Source organism: Crinia signifera, chromosome 1 (genome assembly GCF_055691185.1).
Source record: "Crinia signifera chromosome 1, ASM5569118v1, whole genome shotgun sequence".
In the NCBI taxonomy this organism is placed as follows: domain Eukaryota; kingdom Metazoa; phylum Chordata; class Amphibia; order Anura; family Myobatrachidae; genus Crinia; species Crinia signifera.
The window spans coordinates 225,706,032-225,729,117 of NC_139217.1; the positions used below are offsets into that span (position 1 = coordinate 225,706,032).

A 23,086-nucleotide genomic window follows, 5' to 3' on the forward strand; every position below is an offset into this window, starting at 1 on the left:
TTGTGACTATATAGTGCAAGCTCTCCAAATGCTGAAATGTCAAGGTTTATATCAATCATAATCAAGATTTTTATCCTCTTAAGAGAGGAGTCTCCTCAGCCGGGCCCCCACCTCTCACCAGGAGCGGTGCCCGGAGCTGTAGGGTCTGAGCACTCTAAGCGTCAGAGCGCTCAGACCCTACTGTGCACGTGTGAACCTCCGATGCGCTGTGGAAACTGAGAATTACAGCGCTCACACTTCACTGCGCATGTGAAGATTGTTGGGAAAATGGCTGCCGTGCCATTTTTCCAGTGATTCCTGCAACGCTCCTGCCACTGCCTCGGGATTCTGGAGGATATGTATTACCAAAATGGGTGCAGTGCGCACGGTGTGGGCCTCCATGCGACTCAGTAGCCCATGTGCACTGCGCACACTGCACCCATTGGTTATAAATATCATAAATAATGGCAAAGTAGACCTTATTATAAGATAGATAGCAGGATACTAATAGATGAGTACAGTATATACAGTATATTTCCCTTTCCTATCCAATTCGCTTACTAATGATTACATTATGTATACCTATATATGATCCAAACCACATTTTATTGTGTATTATACTGGAGTTCCCCATCTCCCCTTCAGTCTCATCAGTTTATATGTTTAGTAATATTTTAGAGAAAAATCCAGTAGAATGCAGTTTGCCTTCCATTATGTTATTTTATTTAATTGGAAAGTATCTCCCCTCTGTAATTTTCACTTCTGATACAGAATCATTGTATTACCAAGTTTTTCCAACTCCATGACTGTATTTTTATCGTCTGGAATGCATTTGCATTCCATGTTGCTTGAGGTCCCCATTTGCCGCTTGATCATTTTCAGTGGAAGACAGGGATCAGTGGGTGGAGTGTATATGCGTTCCATTTCGTCTGAGGTCCCCCACTTCCATTAGGTCACTTCTGGCTGAAGATGGGGGGAACGACAGGTGGAATGCATATGCGGCCCACCAGCATATGCGTGTGCATCCCATTAGTGTCACCTTCCAGGGCCTACTAGAGCTCTTTCTGCCCATAGGTTGTCCACAGTCACTTCTGATATCAGGCAGAAGCGGGGGGAGTGGTGGGTGAGATGCATTTGCGTTCCACCAACATTGTTTGCTCCTAGTGCTGCATGATCTTTTGCTAGTTTTTCCGACTTAGAGTCTATTTTCCCCTGCAACCCAAGATTGAGACATTATTGGCTAAGTTCATGCCCCTGGAGTATATGTCAATCATTGCTGTGACCGGAACCGGAAGTGACCTCAATCTCGATCATTGAGGTTTTTTATTCTTAAAACTACATATTTTAAATATTTTCTTTATTAATTCATTACTTTTGGATACACCGTCTGTACATTTGTCTCCTGGTCTCCACACGAATGTATTATTTATAGTACGTACCATTATTAAAGTAAATGATTGCTCACTGTTTGATTGAGTGCCCATTAGTAGGCTTGACACACCATAAGCCACATTTGAGAAAGCTACAACAAGCAGTAAAACGCATCAGGTTGCAATTGCCTCACCTCCAGAACCATTCTATTTGGATATTGTTGAGCCAACCACCATTCATTTGTATACCACTCATTTCTTCACTGTAAACTAGAGAGGACTCTTCAACATACACAGTGATACCCTGTGATATTAGCTACAAATCTCCTTCAGTTGTCTATTTTCCAACCACAGCCACCTCTAGAGAGGATGCCTGATCTCAGGATCAACTGGGCCGTACCATTGAACATTCCCCCAGCAGCTTACTTTCAAGTGCTGATAACATTAGTGAGGACTTTAACAACTGGAAGGGGGACACTGTTATCCACCGTCCTCCAGTGGTGAATCAATTCATGGTAAAGTGCACTTACCTCTCATTCATTTGACTTTCACCTTTCCAAAAAATTATTGGTTGCTCCAGTATTCCAAGTATCTGTGTGTGGTATTTTATTGATTATATATTAATTTATTCATTTTTTGAAGACTGTGTATTTTATTTTATTCAAGTATATCATTATTCTTACCAACCATTCACTTGTTTTATTATTGGATCACCAGTGCTGCTATTTCTTTTGTGTAATGTTTTAGGACTTTTCCTTGTGGGGACTGACTATCCCTACTACTAGCAGCTACAAAGTAAATTCTTAGTTCAATTTCTTTTTCAAATGTTTTTTATCTTTTAGTATCATAAGATTAAGATTTGATGCCATCAGAAAATCTCAATGGGGCAACAATTAACAGCCAAGATTCCTGTGGGTGCGTGTTTTTTTAAGCTTTGAACAAGACTGTTTTTTTTTACTCTACAAAGAAAGCTGCATCTTTCCCCCTCATTGAAGTTAGGACAGCACCATTTATTTACTTCCAGGTGCTGAAGAACACAAGTTGGTTGATGCTTTGATATTGTGCATGCACCTGAGCCACACTGTGCATGTGCAGTGATTGAATTGCGATGGTTTTCACAATGAGGAATCAGTCATAATGTAAGTGACAAGTAGACAGCATTTGGGGGTGGTAATGAAGAGTGGTCAGGCTAGGGGGGTGCGTATGCTAAGCAATCAAGGGTTAAGACAACATTTTAAAAGGTTACATACTGTATATAGACAAAAGCATTTTTATGCCAAAATATCTTTTGGTATTTAATATTTATATTATCAAATGGAAAATTCTTCATATTTCTGTGTAATATAATAAATAAAACATCTTTACAACATGAATGTAACAATTCATTTAATGGCAGCAGCCAGCTATATTATTACAAATAATACTACTATAATACTGAAGTTAGTGTCCTGTTTTGACCAGGAATACTTATGTATTATAAGGAATTTACAGCCCTTACTATCAATTGGACATCATCATAAAGTTATATGACCTGTATCCTATTGAAGCTCTGTATAATTTATAGTGGCTAAACCAAGACTGACTACAATTATATAACATTTTGGAAGGTAACTTTTTTAGCAGTCATAAACTTACCAGTAATGGAAGCCAGCATAGACTACCAATGATCATTATCCCAACGAGTTGGACCATCATTTCCACTTCACTGTCCCTGCGCCTTTGAACAGACTCCCGGTCATGATAAACTCTGCACAGAGTCACAACGCTGATGGTGTTTAGAATAAAAGAGAGGCAGACTGAGAAGATGCCGGTCAGGGAAAATATTAAACCAAAAGCTTTATTCTTCGAATCTTGTAGCAATGTCAGGAAGCACCATGACTTTGGGTACTGTAAGGTATATTTTCCAAGGCCCATTATAGGAAGCAAAGCCAAAACAAATGCAAAGCACCACACCATGACCACAATGCCACATGCTCTCTTTTTTGACACATTTGCAGAACGTGAAAATGGTCTATTTATACCAAAGAACCGTTCAGCAGCCATGGCTGCACCAAGTAGAAGAGGGCATTGTCCATAAAAAACCATAGATAGTCCAAAAAAATTACAGAGATGGCAGTCTTCATCAAGAATCTGCCAATTAAACTGTGTAATGTGATAAGACAGAACAATAATACCTGTTACCAACAGTCCCATGAAGTCTGTGACCACCAAGCCACATAGAAAAATTAAAAAAGATGACCGTGAGCGGCTCCGTGTCCGCTTGGATGCATTGACCAAGACACAAAGAGCAAACAAGTTAGAAGAAAGGCCAATGATGGCAAAAATAGTTGAGAACCATAAAGAGGTAATAGGCTTTTGGGCATTCATGGAAATGGTCATATTAATATATCGGAAACAGGAGCCTACAGGTGTAGTCAAACTGCTTTTTCCTATTTCCATTGTTGGGCATAGATTTTCTCCAACTCCATTTACAAGACACATACTTGGCTGCTTTGACTCCATTGTATTTGAAAAATTAACAAAACTGAAACAAGGATTAGGATTCTATCTTCTCCTGGATTATTACATTTGAGTTGATTGCCATCGTTGTTGCTAACTTCATACAGTCCCGATAACCTGGAAAAAAAAACATAATTACAGATGAAGAACTCACTTTAATGAATTCATTCTAAATTTTAAGTCTAGTTTAACCATTGACCAAACGTCTATTATAAAATGTATACATTTATTTTTGTGAAATATAACATGAAAGAAAATGCAGATGAAAATAAATGGTGACGGCCATCTGTTGAATTATTTTAATCTTTAAAAAAAAAAATGTAATGTTTATTATGTAATTTAAAATAGCTCTGAAATTAAATGTAATTTTCCTAGGCGTGTAGGGGCTGGCTGGCACTGTCGGTGGCTTCTGGAGGCTGATGTGCAGCAGTGATGTCTTGCAGAGCGGCATCCCTGGCTGGAGCAGATTTCCATGTGTATGCTGTGTCCCAGAGGGCACCACTGGGACACAGCAGCAGCGGAGAAGGTGTGCGGCATCCTACTGAGCATGACCAGTGTTACCAGAATGGACGCGGAGTATGCAGTGAGGAGTCAGGCGGCTTAGTGTGCCCATATTTTTCCTATTTTAGGGATAAGGTTGGAACATGTGGGGAGGACATGTGGGAGCATGACGTGTGTTAAAAATTCTTCGATATATATCAGATAGATGATATGTATAATAACCTGGAACATTGGGATTATGAATGACAAGATAAAACAATCGCAGATTAGACAGTATTAGGAGATCAATGGCTTTTGTATGCAATAGAGTTAAATTTGACCCAGGTGGTCAGTACAATTTTTGGGATTGCACTATCAATGCACTTGTTGGTCTTATATGTTCCCCCTCCATATTCTTTTAATGTAATGGTAAAAGTGGTCAATTTTGCAGCATCTTCACCTGATACCCCTGTTATCTGCATGGGGGATTTCAATAATGTGCTTGGCCCTCGGATCGATAGGTGGAAGAAATACCTTATGTGCAGTAATATAAGCAATAAAGGATTTGGCAATTTTGTAATGTAACGAAGTGGCTGGACCCTTAGAGAGAAAAAAATCCAGATGCTATGCAATTCTCGTGTTTTTCCACCTGATTTTTGGCATTTTGCTTGTTCCTGATCTCCAGAAATCTTCCTTTTTAAGTTAATTCCCCTTTAAAAAAATGTCCGAGTTCAGCAGACTCGTACTGCCGCTGAACTTGGGTGGCATTAAATCTCGCCCCTTATGTCTCAGGTATTAGATGTAGCATATAAAACCAGGGGAATCTCTGATCACTATCAGAATCTAATGTTAAGATTGTTCCTTTTGAAAATGCAATGCCACATGGTTGATGAAATTAGGTCCTGACAGTGAATTAATTTTTCAATTGGGGGAATTTTGGACAATAAATAGGGGATCGGCATCAGGTGCAATAATCAATGTATATAAAAAAATAGGTACTTATATGTTAGTTGGGCGCCCACTAAGCTATTTGCTTAGTTTTACGCGTACGCTCGCCACGCTTCGGCCTCGGTGGCTCGCTGCGCTCGCCACACTATATAAAGTCAACTCCACGCGGACATGGATAGTGGGGGTAAGAGCGTGCTAACTATAGTGGGTGCACAACTAACATATAAGTACCAAAAATATGTAGAGTTTTTTGCTCCATTGTTATTAGAGCTGTTTCTGCCCCGCTATGAGAGTGGTGCATGCCCTCCACTCTATGCAGGAAGCACAGATAGTTCTTCTGGTAAAACAAGGAAAATACCTTACAGATTTAGAAGCCTATAGAACAATTTCATTAATACCATCTGAGGCCAAAATATTGGCAAAGATTTTGGTGGCAAGGCTGAATAAACTTAGAAAAAAATTATTCACCCTAATCAGGCCAGGTTTATGCCTGGTAAATCAACCTCTATAAATATCAGAAAGGTATTTAGACATCTACAGCTAACACGGAATAATGTAAACAATGCAGTAATAATGTCATTAGATTCCATTAAGGCATTCGATGCAGTGAAATGGCCATACCTATGGGCAGTAATGAGGGCATTTGGTTTTGGGCCAAAATATATAAAGTGGATATAACTGCTCTATACTAATCCAATGGCCAACAGACAAGCTCGACCAATCTATGGTGCGCGCTAAAAGCTGTAATCAGAGGGAAAATTATCCAGATTTCCTCAAGATTGAACAAACTAGAGCAGGAGGATTTAGAGAATAAAATTAAAAAACTTGAACAAAAACATAAAACAACTTTAGAAGATAAATACCTCCAGGAACTCAACTCAGTAAAGATAGACCTAGACGCACTCCATACTAAAAAATTTAGGAGGGAAATGGAAAGGATGAACCAAAAAAATTATATTGAAGGAAACAGAGCGTCCAAGCTATTAGCTAGGAAAATCAAAGGAGTTAGAGTAAGAAACTCAGTAAAAGCACTTTATAACGATAAAGGGATTAGAGTCACAGACCCCTGGGGGATTTCAAACACATTCGCTGAATACTATAAACGACTATACAATCTGAAAGAAGATACAGAAACTAAACAACCTGCTGTAGAAAAAATTAAATCATTCCTGGATAGAATTAACCTACCGGCAATTACGGATCAACAGAAAGTAGCCCTCAATGCTTCTTGGGAAATCCACAAAGTATTGGAGGCTATAAAAACTTTGAAGCCAAATAAAACACCAGGCCCAGATGGATATATAAGTAACTTTTATAAAGCCTTCCAAAAGGAACTAGCACCCTTACTACTATGGGTATTTAAAGAGGCAATGCAGCAAGGGAAAATGCCAGGCGAGATGCTGGACGCCCGGATAGTTACCATTGGCAAAGAAGGGAAAAACCCAGCTTTGCCAAGTAACTATAGGCCAATAGCTCTCCTGAATATAGACATCAAAATATATGCAAAAATGATTGTAAACAGATTGAATCCCATGTTGGGACAATTGATTAACCCAGACCAAGTGGGTTTTGTCAAGAATAGACAGGGCACAGATAACATTAGAAGAGCGATTAACATAATGGAACATCTTGCTGATAGGGAACCCCTGTTGGCAATGTCAGTTGATGGGGAGAAAGCCTTTGACAGGCTCCACTGGGGATACATGGAAATGACGCTCCAGAAATATGGAATTAGCGGGGATTTTTTGTCAGCAATTATGGCTCTCTACTCAGCACCAACCGCTCATGTTTACTGCAATGGCTTTATATCAAGGACATTCCAAATAACTAACGGAACAAAACAGGGGTGTCCCCTATCCCCAATTATCTTTGTCCTTGCTATGGAGCCATTAGCCGAAACAATAAGAAAAATGGAAGATATCCAAGGCCCTATAATAAAAAATATTCAAAATAAAATACTGTTATATGCGGATGACATTCTTCTTTTTTTAACAGACCCAGAAAACTATTTGATAAATATAGGGACAATATTTAGAGAATATTCGGAAGTATCTTACTATAAATTAAATGAGACTAAAACAGAGATATTACCGATAAATATTCAGGCCGAGGATTTGATAAACCTTAAACAAAATTTCAGATATAATTGGAAGAATAATACAGTAAAATATCTGGGGGTACAGTTAGTAGCTAGGGAAAAAGACCTGTTGGAATATAATTATGGACCTCTGCTCCATTCCTTTAAGGGGAAATTGAAAGACTGGATGAACCATGAAATAACATATCTAGGAAGGATTGCGGCTATAAAAATGCTCTTTCTACGCAAAATACTATATCTTTTTAGGGCTATACCCAGACTTCTCCCTAAATACTGGATACAGAGATTTCACTCAGAATTCAACCAGTATGTATGGAAAAAGGCCAGACCAAAGATAGCAAAAAAATATATGACACTCCCCAAAACAAAAGGTGGAATAGAATTCCCAGACTTAGAAGCATACCAAATTGCAGCTCTCTTGAACCATATCAGTGAATGGAATGAAGTAGGCAACCAAAAACCTAGTGTACAAATAGAACAAAGCCTCTCAGGAGATATCCCATTAAAAGATACGATCTGGCTTCCAACACAACATAGGGGACTATCAGATCTAACATTAAGAGCAACTAGAAACACATTGAAGGCATGGGAAATCTGTATAAAAAAACAGGGGTTGCCCCAAGTCCCAATAGTATATATATCACTAGATGCACTCATGAAAATAATCCCAAATATAGATCTAAACAACTGGAAAGACATGGGGATTAAATCTATAAGTGACCTATATAAAGACGGTGATATATTGTCCTTCACTCAAATTAAACAAAAGTACAATATAAAAACCACTGATTTTTATAAATATTTGCAAATCAGACATTGGCTAAAAACCTTCTCTCAGGATCTGCTAACAACAGACATAATAAAGAAAGAAATAAGAGCTCAAACAAGACTAACAAGGAAAAGAGGAGGAATTACAAAATGGTATAAAATCATCCTAAATGCAAATGATATAAATAAAACCACACAACAAAATAAATGGGAATGGGAATTGGGATTCTCACTTGAGGAAGAACAATGGTCTGGACTGTTTACAGAGGTATGGGGGATGTCAAGATCAAATATACATATTGAGAGATATATGAAACTCTTCTACAACTCTTACCTGACCCCCTCCAAGATCCATAAATTCTACCCTGACCAGCCAGACCTGTGTTGGAGGTGTAGCGAGGAGACCGGAGATATAGTACATATATTTTGGTCATGTAGGAAACTATTGCTATTTTGGAGAGATATAGAAGACCTTATCTCTTACGTACTGGGAAAGAGAATAGCATTAACCCCACAAGGGGCACTGCTGCATGTCTTCCCCCCAGAGATGCCTAATACATCCAAATATCTGGTGGGTCAGATACTTGTTGCAGCTAGAACAAGTATTGCACAACTATGGAAACAGGAGAAACCACCAGAAATATCACAAACCATTAATAAAATAAACTATAGCTTTAAAATGGAAACATTTGCCACCGGACAACAGGCTAAGATTAGAAGGAAGTGGGGGGGCTGGGAGGAGGACATGCACTGGTGGAAGTAGCTTGGGAACGTAACCCACCGATAGAGTCCGTAATGAAGGGAAGAGAAGGGAACGACAGAGCAGTAGAAAGAAAAGGGGAAAAGAATCAGAACCATAACCATAAGGATAAAATAAATAAAAATAGTCACTGAAGCTGGGCCCCAAAGGGGAGGGGGGAATAAACTTCAAATGAACAAGAAATATGCCATATAGTGCTATAAATAAGTACTTATCTCTGTCTGTACACATTTTAATCTTGTCGCCTGCTGAATTTATCTAGAAACACGTAGCATTGTTATTGTGCGTATTGTGTCTTACCCGTTTTGCTTTGGAGCACGGATATGCTCCAAATTTTGTATGGTCTTGTATATTTTAAAAAAAAAATTGAAAACGGAAATAAAGAAATATTTAAAAAAAGAAAAGAAAATGCAGATGAAAATAAATGGTGACGGCCATCTGTTGAATTATTTTAATCTTTTTAAAAAATAATGTAATGTTTATTATGTAATTTAAAATAGCTCTGAAATTAAATGTAATTTTCCTAGGCGTGTAGGGGCTGGCTGGCACTGTCGGTGGCTTCTGGAGGCTGATGTGCAGCAGTGATGTCTTGCAGAGCGGCATCCCTGGCTGGAGCAGATTTCCATGTGTATGCTGTGTCCCAGAGGGCACCACTGGGACACAGCAGCAGCGGAGAAGGTGTGCGGCATCCTACTGAGCATGACCAGTGTTACCAGAATGGACGCAGAGTATGCAGTGAGGAGTCAGGCGGCTTAGTGTGCCCATATTTTGCCTATTTTAGGGATAAGGTTGAAACATGTGGGGAGGACATGTGGGAGCATGACGTGTGTTAAAAATTCTTCGATATATATCAGATAGATGATATGTATATTAACCTGGAACATTGGGATTATGAATGACAAGATAAAACAATCGCAGATAAGACAGTATTAGGAGATCAATGGCTTTTGTATGCAATAGAGTTAAATTGGACCCAGGTGGTCAGTACAATTTTTGGGATTGCACTATCAATGCACTTGTTGGTCTTATATGTTCCCCCTCCATATTCTTTTAATGTAATGGTAAAAGTGGTCAATTTTGCAGCATCTTCACCTGATACCCCTGTTATCTGCATGGGGGATTTCAATAATGTGCTTGGCCCTCGGATCGATAGGTGGAAGAAATACCTTATGTGCAGTAATATAAGCAATAAAGGATTTGGCAATTTTGTAATGTAACGAAGTGGCTGGACCCTTAGAGAGAAAAAAATCCAGATGCTATGCAATTCTCGTGTTTTTCCACCTGATTTTTGGCATTTTGCTTGTTCCTGATCTCCAGAAATCTTCCTTTTTAAGTTAATTCCCCTTTAAAAAAATGTCCGAGTTCAGCAGACTCGTACTGCCGCTGAACTTGGGTGGCATTAAATCTCGCCCCTTATGTCTCAGGTATTAGATGTAGCATATGTCCGAGTTCAGCAGACTCGTACTGCCGCTGAACTTGGGTGGCATTAAATCTCGCCCCTTATGTCTCAGGTATTAGATGTAGCATATAAAACCAGGGGAATCTCTGATCACTCCCCAATTGTACTAGAGCTATCAGAATCTAATGTTAAGATTGTTCCTTTTGAAAATGCAATGCCACATGGTTGATGAAATTAGGTCCTGACAGTGAATTAACTGATCAATTGGGGGAATTTTGGACAATAAATATTGGATCGGCATCAGGTGCAATAATCAATGTATATAAAAAAATAGGTACTTATATGTTAGTTGGGCGCCCACTAAGCTATTTGCTTAGTTTTACGCGTACGCTCGCCACGCTTCGGGCTCGGTGGCTCGCTGCGCTCGCCACACTATATAAAGTCAACTCCACGCGGACATGGATAGTGGGGGTAAGAGCGTGCTAACTATAGTGTGTGCACAACTAACATATAAGTACCAAAAATATGTAGAGTTTTTTGCTCCATTGTTATTAGAGCTGTTTCTGCCCCGCTATGAGAGTGGTGCGTGCCCCCCACTCTATGCAGGAAGCACAGATAGTTCTTCTGGTAAAACAAGGAAAATACCTTACAGATTTAGAAGCCTATAGAACAATTTCATTAATACCATCTGAGGCCAAAATATTGGCAAAGATTTTGGTGGCAAGGCTGAATAAACTTAGAAAAAAATTATTCACCCTAATCAGGCCAGGTTTATGCCTGGTAAATCAACCTCTATAAATATCAGAAAGGTCTTTAGACATCTACAGCTAACACGGAATAATGTAAACAATGCAGTAATAATGTCATTAGATTCCATTAAGGCATTCGATGCAGTGAAATGGCCATACCTATGGGCAGTAATGAGGGCATTTGGTTTTGGGCCAAAATATATCAAGTGGATATAACTGCTCTATACTAATCCAATGGCCAGAATTTATGTTAATGGGTGGACCTCCTCAGCCTTCCCTCTCTACAGAGGGACAAGGCAAGGCTGTCCCCTGTCGCTAAGCCTGTTTTCCTTGGCAATTGGACCCCTGGCATGTATGCAAAGGTCTCATCCTGAGATTATTGGGTTCAAAGTAGGACACAGTCACCTTTTATGCAGATGATTTGCTGATTTGCTGTAACAAAATCAAGCATTATTTCATTAAAGGCAACTTGCGGGTTGTCTTCTCTAATGGCACTCCCAGTAAAATGGGTTTAGTTATTTAAATATCTAGGGATCTGGATCTCAATAGACCGTATGAATTTATCCAATGAAATGGTCAGCCACTACTAGTGTATCTGGGTAATAAATTTAAATCATGGAGTGGACTGTTACTTACAGTAACGAGTTGTGTCAACTTGATTAAAATGATTGCATTGCCAAAATTTCTGTATGTCTTACAGCAGTCACCAATATATAGAGTCTCTATTCAATAATATCAATAGTTTAATTTATTCCTTTATTTGGAATAATAAACAGGCTAAAATTCAAATAAATACACTAAAGAGAAACAAAAGAATTGGGGGAATTGCCCTGCCAAGCTTATTATCGGGCAATCTAATGCTTGATGACTTGTATGACTTATATAAAGTAAAGGTGGCCATACATCTACAGATCGATTGTCTGATTGGGCTGGTTGGAACAAAAACCTGGTAATGGATGAGTGACAGTTTTTGGCAGTTTTTCAGCATTCCAAAGCAAATGGTTAACTGTCATTTATTCTCATCCATTACCAGAGTTTTGTTCCAACCAGCCCAATCTGACAATCGATCTGTAGATGTGTGGCCAGTTTAACAGTAAAATGTAGCATATTGTTAACTTGAGGAACTAGAATAGAAAACATATTCAATGTGAACTAGGCCACTGCTATGGGGCATATTATTAACATCATTAGGTATGGCACTACTATAGTACATAAAATGAACTAGGGCACTACTATGGGATTACAGTTGACATAGGCACTTTCATGGCTCAGAAACTGAACAACTGCTGTGGAGAGGTGTCTCAACAGATTGTGGATGATATTCTGTGGCAGTCTATTGAAAGTTTGTTTCCCAAACTTCCTTGATTCAGTGACCTACAGTATCAGTTTTGTTTCACAGCACACCTAGAATAATCATTTGTTATTGATAAATTTGGAATATACAGTCATTTTTTAAATAACCCTTTCAGTGATAGATGTTCAAAATAACCACTAAAAATGTCAGCGTCACTCACATTTGTTATATAAAGTCAAATGAAAAATGTTGTGTAAATAAAGATTATATTTCCTATATAAGGTAAATATTACATGTTTGCTTGGCAACTGTCACACCTATTTTGACAAATTCACTTGGCATTCAAAGGGTTAAGTAAACTCTTAGGTTGAGTTACTGTATGCAGTGGTATACAGTGATTTAAGTTTTATGATTCACAGCCACTGGCATAGGCGAATCTAGGGGGTGGTCCGGGGGTGCACAGGACCACCCATTAGCCCATTTTGTAGCTGAGGGCTGGGGCTTTCCAACGAGCCCAGCCCCGTGTCTCTAGCCCCCTGGGAACCGGAGATACTGCCAGGCAAACCTGGAACATTTTCCCTATAGGACAACATGGGACCCGCTAATTCCGACCCCCACCCAGTTCAACGGCTGCCAGTTCCCCCTTTGCCATCACAGAAGCTCAAGGTTGATCTCAGTCGAACCCAAATCGCTGGGCCTTCAATCTGATACCAGGCTGGATCCATATGGGTTAATTGGTTCCAGGGATATTGAGGTTAAACCGTTTTGTTTTTTCATTTCTAAAATGTAATTTCATGACTGTTTATGTTCTTTGAGGGCAGATTTCTCTGGAACCAAACAGCCCAGTTTCACGGGACCAAAATCATTCGAAGCCAACTCAAAAGTTCTTCAATATGATACTGGTCTCATGTAAATGGGTCAGTTGGTTCCGAAGATATAGCTGGTTGCTTAAAGGGGGGTAGGGAGAGGGGAGTGGTTGTCTCTCCCCCCCACACCAGAAAATGCAGGGACTAGGCTGGTGTATAAGGGGTCAGCCTCGGACTGTCCCTGCATGATCCTGGGACCATATTCCCGGGTAAATCCCTGCATTTTCTGTTGTGAATGGGGTATTATTTCAAACAGCCGTGACCTGCAGTGCTCTGAATACAGCCTGGCAGCCCCCTGCTCTCTGCCCAGCTGTCAATGACTGTCACCCCTGCAGCTTCCACTCCAATTCTTCTCCCGCTTTCACCTCAGCCCGCCCCCCCTTTAACCATGTGGTGCCGGCGCCCAGCATGTTCCCCCGACATCATGCACAACAACAGCGTGCACAATATTTCAAATGTCCACTCTGCTAGAGGGGACACCAGGAGGGGAGTGGGAGTGTGCTCTGCGCTGCGCTCTGCTCCTCTCCCCATAGAAGCAGCTGCACCACTCTCCATCTCTCCCTGCAGCAGCAGCGAAGGCTCATATAAAAATTTACAGTAAGTGTCACTTTTGGGGTCATTGCTTAAGGGACGCTACAAGTGGCGGTATGTGGGGCATTATGCATAATGTGTGGCTTAATGTGTAAGGGGCATTACGGTGTGCAGCATCATGTGTAAGGGGCATTATGTGTGCAGCATCATGTGTAAGGGGCATTATGTGTGCAGCATCATGTGTAAGGGGCATTATGTGTGCAGCATCATGTGTAAGGGGCATTATGTGTGCAGCATCATATGTAATGGGTACTATGGTGCACGGCATAATGTGTAATGGGTACTATGGTGTACGGCATCATGTGTAATGGGTACTATGGTGTGCGGCATCATGTGTAATGGGTACTATGGTGCGCGGCATCATGTGTAACGGGTACTATGGTGTGCGGCATCATGTGTAATGGGTACTATGGTGTGCGGCATCATGTGTAATGGGTACTATGGTGCACGGCATCATGTGTAATGGGTACTATGGTGTACGGCATCATGTGTAATGGGTACTATGGTGTGCGGCATCATGTGTAATGGGTACTATGGTGTGCGGCATCATGTGTAATGGGTACTATGGTGCGCGGCATCATGTGTAACGGGTACTATGGTGTGCGGCATCATGTGTAATGGGTACTATGGTGTGCGGCATCATGTGTAATGGGTACTATGGTGCGCGGCATCATGTGTAATGGGTACTATGGTGTGCGGCATCATGTGTAATGGGTACTATGGTGTGCAACATCATGTGTAATGGGTACTATGGTGTGCGGCATCATGTGTAATTGGTACTATGGTGTGCAGCATCATATGTGATGGGTACTATGGTGTGCGGCATCATGTGTAATGGGTACTATGGTGCCATCAAGCAAGAACCCCCTAGCAATGAGCACGTAGGTAAGTAGTAGTATGTAATGGGCATCATGATGTGTGGCACAATGTGTAATGGGCATTATGGTGTGTGGCCTTATGTGTAAATGGCATTATGGTGTGTGGCTTTATGTGTAATGGGTATTAAGGAGTTTGCTAAAAATGTGTAATGGGCATTACTGTGTATGGTCTAAAGAGTAATACCACACCCTTTTTGTGATGCCACGCCACCTTCCCATTAGACCACACCCCCTTTTTGCCGCGCGGCTCCGCCGCGCAAAGGTCCCCCTGCTGTTATGTCTAGATCTGGGACCACCCATTACCATAATTCTAGATTCGCCTATGGCCACTGGTACTGGTTTTGCCTATAATTTTGACCTTACAAAATTTGATTTGGTTCTGGGTCACAAACCCAACCCAGTGATTATCCCCAACATCGGTCAGCATACACGCTGGGCAAAATCACCCAGTGTGTATTCGCAAGGGCAATCAACAGGCACAATGGCGAAAATACATGCACCTGCACACAATACACACCCACGGGAAGCACAGTTTTGCAGTTTAAACATTTACACTTCTCTGCATTAATATCTCTTATATCTTTCACTGTTTTTATCAACAATTGCACTAGTATTCTTAGCTGCTTTTATGTGTTTAAAAACACACAAGTGTGCCGGTCATGTTGCGCCAATAGTACACACAATTCGACATGTATCAACTCTCATACAAACGTGCAAACATTCCAGTATCAGCATACGGGTTTAGCCACAACAATTAAAACAAAATATAAAAAATTATGACAGTGACTCATTAATTTTCAACACATTTGTAGGACACATACTGTACATTGCCATTTAGATTGGGAAGTGAAACATTAACAACACTAGAAACAGACAGGAAATAATGGTTAATTACTAGTTTAATTTGGGGAGGCTATTAATTTATTGAAACCAATAAACACCATGAAATGAGGGTAATTGGGTTGTAAATGACTTGCGAACGCATTCGTGTTGTATACAGTATAGTATTTTACCATATTTTAGGGTCTGCATAGTAAATTCAGTTGAAATATTGCCTCGCTCAGACACTAATTCATTTGGAGCAGTGTATCTTAGCCTACTACGCATGCGTACCAAAAGTGGGCAAAACTGGGCAGAAATCGGGGTGTATACTGGGGAGGGGACTACTTGTGAAACACCCACAGAGCGTATTCGCTGGGCCGGCCACTGGATGTCCAAGCAAAGAGGCTGTTACGTGTGAACACTTTATCGTACGTGTAATGGAATGCCAGTCCCCTGTGTGTTTAGATGAATGAACAGGTTCGAGTGGCTTAGAGGCGTGCCTTCACTGGCAGTGTACGAGTGGGTGCTGTTCGCTCAGCTGTGTGCGAATGTGTGTCTGAGCGAATGAACCTGAATAGGGCCCTAAAGCCAGAATCAGGGCATAAAGCTTCTATGCAGGTGCCCAAGGTGGTTATGGTTTCATAGGAGGTTGTGGCTATGTGGGTTTTGGGCATTGCCTCGCTGTGTGAACCATCACTTAGGGCAGTGGCGTAACTATGAAAAGTTACGCCACTGCTTCCCCCCCCCAGTGAATATAACAAAGCCCCCCCCCCCCCCGCCCATGCCCCTGTGCCTTACTCTCCGCTGCTCCGCTGTGCTGCGGCTGGGACCTGCAGATTTCGTCTGTGGTCCCGGCTCCCCTCCTGCCCTGGCTTCTGCTGGTATGAAAGCGGACCATCACAAAATGTCCACCCCATACAGCAGACAGTTTTAGAGAACTGTCTGCTCTATTGGGGCGGACTTTCAGGCTGTCCCCAGGGAAAACTGTAAGTGCAGTTACAATGTGACAGGAGATGGTTGCTGTACATAATGTTACAGTTACAGTACTGTATGTGTTATATTAGGACAATACTAGAGATCTCCGTCCCGATTTTTTGGCATGGGAAAAATGCTGTTTAATTGAAATAAATCCACTGGGATTTTCTCAGGGAAATTTGTGGTTGACTAAACAACCCTTTACGTGTTCGTTTGTACTGGATGTCTGTAATTTTTCTTTTCTTTTTTTGTCTTTCTGAATTCCACTAAAAACACCCACATACATATACAGCATAGTTGCCTACTCTCCTGCATTCTGCAGGATACTCCCTGAAATAGCAGCAATCTCCCTCTCTCCCTCATTAGTGAAGCAATCTCCCTCATTTCACCTAGCCCACATTACACTGTTACATTTTTTTGGGGAAAAGGAATGAGAGATAGAAACATTTACATTGAATTATCAGCACCATTTCCCAGCACTATACCAAGTATAGTAGCTCTTACTAACTGCTTTGGGGCTCATCTACATTTAAATATAAGTGATTTTAAAAGATTCCTCTCAGATGTAGCGGTACACATCCACAATTCTAGGTGCCACGTTTACAATCTCTTTTTACAATATCTCCATATATGAAACTAGACACAGCCTTTGGGTGCAGCATGACACTGCACTTTGCAAAATTCTACTACCGACTATAATCTCCTGGAAACTAGGTTTGAAAAAGGAGGCAAGTATGATATACAGCAGGGGTGTCCAAACTTTTTGCGACGAGGGCCAGATTTGGTGAAGTGTAAATGTGTGGGGGCCGACCATTCAGTCTGACATTCTTTGAATCATTAATCACATCAGAATGGTCCCCCACTTTGCCCCCATTCACTCTTTGTCGCCCAGCCTGCCCCTTCACTGTATGTCCCCCAGCCTGCCCCTCCTTCACTGTATGTCCCTCATTCACTGTATGTTCCCCACTCTGCACCCATTCACTCTGTCCCCCAGCCTGCCCCCCTTCTCTTAATGTCCATCGGTGCCTCCATTCATTGTATGTCCCCAAGTCTGACCCTCCTTCACTGTATGACTCCCATTCACTGTATGACCCCCATTCACTATGTACCCCACTCTGCCCCCATTCACTGTATGTCCCCCAGTCTGCCCCTGCTCCCCCTTCTCTGAATGGCCATCACTGCCTCTATTCACTGTATGTCCCCCAGCCTGACCCTCCTTCTCTGTATGTCCCCCACTCTGCCCCCTCCCTTCTCTGTATGTTTCCCAGCCCCTTGTGTGAGCTAGAGGAAGGAGAGGCAAAGCAGGCACTGCAAGGACAGGAGATGCTTGGGCTCCTGCTGCTGCCTCCTCCACTCTGCATGTTACGGGACCAAGCTTCCCCTTGCTGCCCCCCTCCCCAAACACTGCTGTCACTGTGATTGTGGAGTAGGGTGATGTACGATTGCAGCAGCAGGGGTAGGACGCCAAACACATCTGACTATGGCGGCCGGCACCTCCTCACTGCAGCAGACAGCAAGGTAAAGGTGCGCTCACCGGGGGCCCCACCTTTAGTGTCCTGTGCTGTGCTTCCCACATCTGATGCTCTGCCCGCTTCCAGCTGGAGGCTGCGTGCTGCTTGAAATTACAGCACGGGCCACAATTGGCCCCCGGGCCTGACTTTGGACATGCCTGATATACAGTATACATACTTAGGATGCAGTCTTGGGTGTGGAGATGCGTTCACGTCATTGTAGCACTGCTTCCCACTTTGCAGTGCCCACATTACCCAAACCTGATTTTCTGGAGTCTCACGGATGTTCCAGGAGAGTAGGCAAGTATGGCATACATACATACATACAAACAGCATACAAGTCTAAGTTACAGATTCAATTATTTGATGCTACAGATGCAGTGCCTTTCAGCAAGCCCAGGGAATCGCCAGATTCCCTGAGCTGGCAATCGCTAGTGGAGAGGCGCTGCATCTGACACGTGGAAACCCTGCCCTTCTCCCCTTCAGGGAGATGGGCAGGGTTAGGGGGGGTGCGGGCAGTGGCATGGAGCAGCGGGGAGGTGGCGGAGGGCAGCAGAGGGCTCCGTCAGAACGGGGCCTGCGCGTGTCTCATGCACGCGTGCCCCCTTCTGGCGGCTGACGAGCGGCGGTGGATGGCATTGAAATCACCAGTACCAGCTCTAATGAGAGCTGCACCATCTGTAGGTCTAGCTTTTATATAATAATAGCCATAAAAATAAATATAATGAATGCCTTTTCCCTCCTTGCAATGGTATGATGTGGCATGTTATTTATGTCTGTCCAAGCTTCCTTCAGTTAAAGTGACTAGATGTGAAATTACTTACTGATTATATGCTGCCAGAGCCCAGGAAAAGATAAGTCAGCATTGCAATAAGAGCACTATTTCTGTACTTCCTGTGTGGCTCAATTATTTTCTCACAGTTGGGCATGCCAGGGTAGGGTAGGAAATACAAGTAACCCATAACATTAAAAATTTAAATGCAATTGTCCACATCTGAATTAATTCCAGATTCTGCAATCATAAGCTGGACATGCACAGTATTTTGTTCCTAAGAGAATCACCATTTTTAAATCATTAAAAAGAGCTATTGTAGTGGTAGTATCATTTGCTGAATTTATAAATAAGAGATTAGGTTTAATCTAAAAGGCACTTAGCAGAGAAAGCCGACTAATTAGTACTTCCTGTCAAATTCTTTATAATTACATGAATTAGTTTACATTCAGTAGTTTGTATTTGATACATTATTACGATTAGATTATTTGCTCAAACATATTACATAAAAACCTTTTATTTCAGACTTCATGTTCTCGATTTCATGAAGAATGAGGAATAAGCATCTTCATCTCATCAAGTAAGGGACAAATGTTATTGGAATCCCCAATGTGCTGCCTCTTCTGAGACCTCCACCATTATTATTCATTAAGTTTTACTTCCTATCAATCAGGTAAACAAAAATTACAATAAGAGGTTAATACATTAGCTGCCAATTGCTTTCACGGTATTAGGGGGCATGTACAAGGGACGATTTTCCCTTATTTTCTAAGTGATCTGTCTATGCCCCATAGTGATGGCGATATGCAGTCCCACGACTTGGAATTGCATGCTTAGATCTTTAGCACATGCAGTCAAGATCTAGATAGAGTGCCTGCATGTCCATAAAGAACACAGTGCTTAGCACAATTGGCTAAGCACACATCGCTGTGTGTGTATGGGCAATCTAGCTAAATGGGAAGCTCAAGGGGAATCGCCTATACTACACTGCTTAGCACACATGCTAAGCTGAAATCGCTCTAGGTGTACATACTGTAGTATATTACATGCAGCTTCCCCAGTGTATTGCTACTGTATCTAGCTTACAATTAATCTTAAATAGATAAAACATATTTTATCTCAAACTATTTACTGTGTTAAACCAGTGCAGAAGGGCTCAGTACTAGGGCCAGTATTGATTCCTGCCTTGCAGATTGCTGGCGGTGTGCATAATTTTCACCCTTATTTATATGTATGAAAATTGGTGAATGGTGGTACTTTCCTAAAATCACAGAGTATAACCCAAGGAGAGGGTGTTGGTGGGACGTTTTTTTAAGGGAATATTTATACCCCTTTCACATCACACCTAATTACCGGGTTCATACTGTTTTCTTGCCGGTTCAGGGTTACCAGGCCCAGCAAACAGGTAGCAACACGGATGTATTAACTGGTAGAAAAGAAGGTTCTTACCAGTTCACTGTCGGTTGCTTGCGGTGTGAACAGGTTAATCGGGTTGAGTGACCCATTTCCCGTTCACACATACAGTAGGAGGCAGTGCTTGGAGCAGTGACAGCTCTAAGGCCTGCCTCCTCCCCCGCCCCCGCATAATGTCAGCGAACTGCCAATATTGCCAATTCGTTGAAGCAAGGTTAGTGGACCAAAATGCAGGATCGCAATAGTACTGAACCGTTGGTCTTGGTGCGACCCTGCATTTGCGGACACAGTATTTTCTTTTTACTGCAAAGAACCAGAAAAAGAAATAAAAAATGAATACTTGATATTAATGGCAATGTCTTTTGGAGCCTTTTATTCATTGCCATGCATTTTTAAATTGCGCATATCAATGTATATCTTTAGGGGGTACATAAAAAAATTCTGCACTTTAGAGTATATTCAATTGATGCTGGATCCAATCCGACATTCTTGGGCCAGACTTCCATTATTCAATCAGCGGCCAAATCCAGATGTCGGATTTAGCAACTGATTTATGCTCACCCGGCCGGCACGGGGACGGGTGAGCACAGCGACAGGAGGCAGCAGGAGGCTGGAAGGGGCCAAGTGATCTGCTCTCACTTGGCCTGGAGGCGCATCAGATGAATGCGGTGGGCTGGGTAGGGCAGTGACGGGAGGTGGCAGGAGGGTACGTTAGGCGGTGGGATGGTGGATGGTGCCGGGTAAGCTAGCTGTTTGTAAATGATTTGCAACATACAGTAATCCAATGACACTTGTCTATACAACAGAATCAGTTCACGTGTAAGCTAAATGTTCTCATCATCATGGACGTCACCTTCTTTATAGCAGACACTTGTGTGACCTTCTTTGAACTTCTCTATACATTCATATACACTTCTTTGCGACAGAACAATTTCTCCATACTATGCACGTCTATAAATTTTGACACACCCACAGACCACAAAAAAGTGGAGCAGCCATTTTTTTTCATGCAGTGCATTCAGAAATGTATACAATGTATTAATAGCGAGCTTGTTTGGGCTGTTGCCCAGATTGATGTAATGATGGTTAGTTCCAGAGGTTTCGATAACAACCTATTAATAAAAACTAAATGAAATGTGCCGTCTATGCATAGGACTAAATTTAGCAGAACAACTTATCCCATGGGAGATGTGTTAAAATCGCTACGATTTATGACAAGATGGATTATGGCATTGAGTACACTTGTACCTAAAAATCTCAATGACTAGCTAAATCTCAACTGTTTTAATTTAATTCCATTTTCATTATCAGTTTCAGAATGTAAGGTAGGTTTCATATTTTTTGATAAGACTTTTTTTATACTGTATATAATTTTTCTGATGTTATATTTATTACTGGACTTTTCGTACTCTACCTCAGATGTGCAGCATGGTGTATAATTTTTACATTGTTTTTATCCTTACAATATGCTCTGTATCGTGCTGCTCAATGAATTATCTGATATTGGGTGGGATTTTTTAATGAGAAACTGTGGTTAAAACCCTGTTTTTGGGGTTTTGTCGCATTACCCATATGTACTAAGCCACAGCCACTGGGTTTCCAATGTGGAGGTTAACTGCAGCAAATCTAGCAAATGGTGACATTTCCATATAGCAGCCTGGGTTTTTTTCTGCTTCTGTACTTTTCAGACCCTTCCTCCCAGTACCTCCCCCCCCCCCTGCCTACCACGTTACCCTGCATGCAGAAATCATGAAACACAATAACTATGGTTGCAAGAGACCCAAACACATTCCACCTCTGGACCACCCATTAGACTGCCCAGCCGTTCAGAACTTCCGGGCTTTACTGCCTTTAAAAGGTGAATACCGCTGACTGTTTTATTCCACCAAAAAGATGGACACGGATGGGAGGGCTGCGCGACTACACGCAGCTCCTCCAATGATCCTTAGCTGAGTGTGAGCGATGGGCCGCTCCCTCTGTTTGACTCTGGTCTCAGTGCTCTTTACTAGTGCATCGTGCATGAAGGATGGGGATGCACACAGGGGGAATTTAAAGGCCTGGATGCCAGCGGCTGGGCACAAGGAAAATGTAAGTGTGTGCACCTGTGTAGTCAGCTTGTGAAGGTGACTGCAGTTTGGAGACTGGTGTTCACAGAAAATCCTAGAATCCCTAGAAAGCCTGCAAAGGATCATTATAGTTTGCCAAATGCTGGAGCCCTCCGGTCAGAGGACCCGACGGACCCCTGCCACACCTGCAGTTACACTGGAGGTGTGTCTAAAATGTACCCCATTGGACCCTATTCTTTTTAACGGAATCCTTCCTATTAAATAATTTTAAGGTGTTTATCCTATCATAGGAAGTACAACTCATTAACAGAAAAAACTGTCGCCTATTGCCATTAAAATTGGAGTTTCTGTGACTTTTTCTAAGTCAAGATTGGCATTAATACTGTGAAGATCAAAAAAAAAAACCCTGATGAAGTCTCTAGCCGAGACGGAACGCGTCGGGTACTGATCACAGCATTTGAAAAGAAAAGAAAAATGCAAAACAAGAAGCGACAACTGTATTCGTTTCTTTTTTATGTTTTATTAATGAAAATTGTTTTAAGGACATCACATATTTAGGGCGCTGATGACACTATTGTGGGGGTATATATATTAACTTGCGTTCCATAGCAGCCGGCGGTGCTTATTCACAGGACCACTCCAGGGTCCAGATCAAGCCCAACTTCCGGCCAACCGCGTCCCGGAAGAGCAGGGAGGAGGAGCGTAGATGGTGTGAGGGACAACTTATTTAGGTAAGATCACTCTATGTAAGTCTTGTCTCACTTTTACCTTGAAAAGGGGTATCATAGCCCCGAAACATCAGTGACCCAGCATTTTCAAATAAATGCCGCATTGAAATTTTTTTACAA

General features: G+C 41.7%; 1 protein-coding gene across 1 annotated transcript in view; it reads right to left on the reverse strand.

Moving 5' to 3' along the window:
• The window catches only part of TBXA2R (thromboxane A2 receptor), a 111,652-nt gene that overhangs the window by 11,716 nt on the left and 76,850 nt on the right, over positions 1-23,086 (reverse strand). Inside the window, exon 2 of the mRNA XM_083158219.1 lies at positions 2,985-3,965. Coding sequence (XP_083014345.1) covers positions 2,985-3,851 — 867 coding nt within the window. The 5' untranslated portion in view covers positions 3,852-3,965. The remainder of the gene's footprint in view (positions 1-2,984; positions 3,966-23,086) is intronic.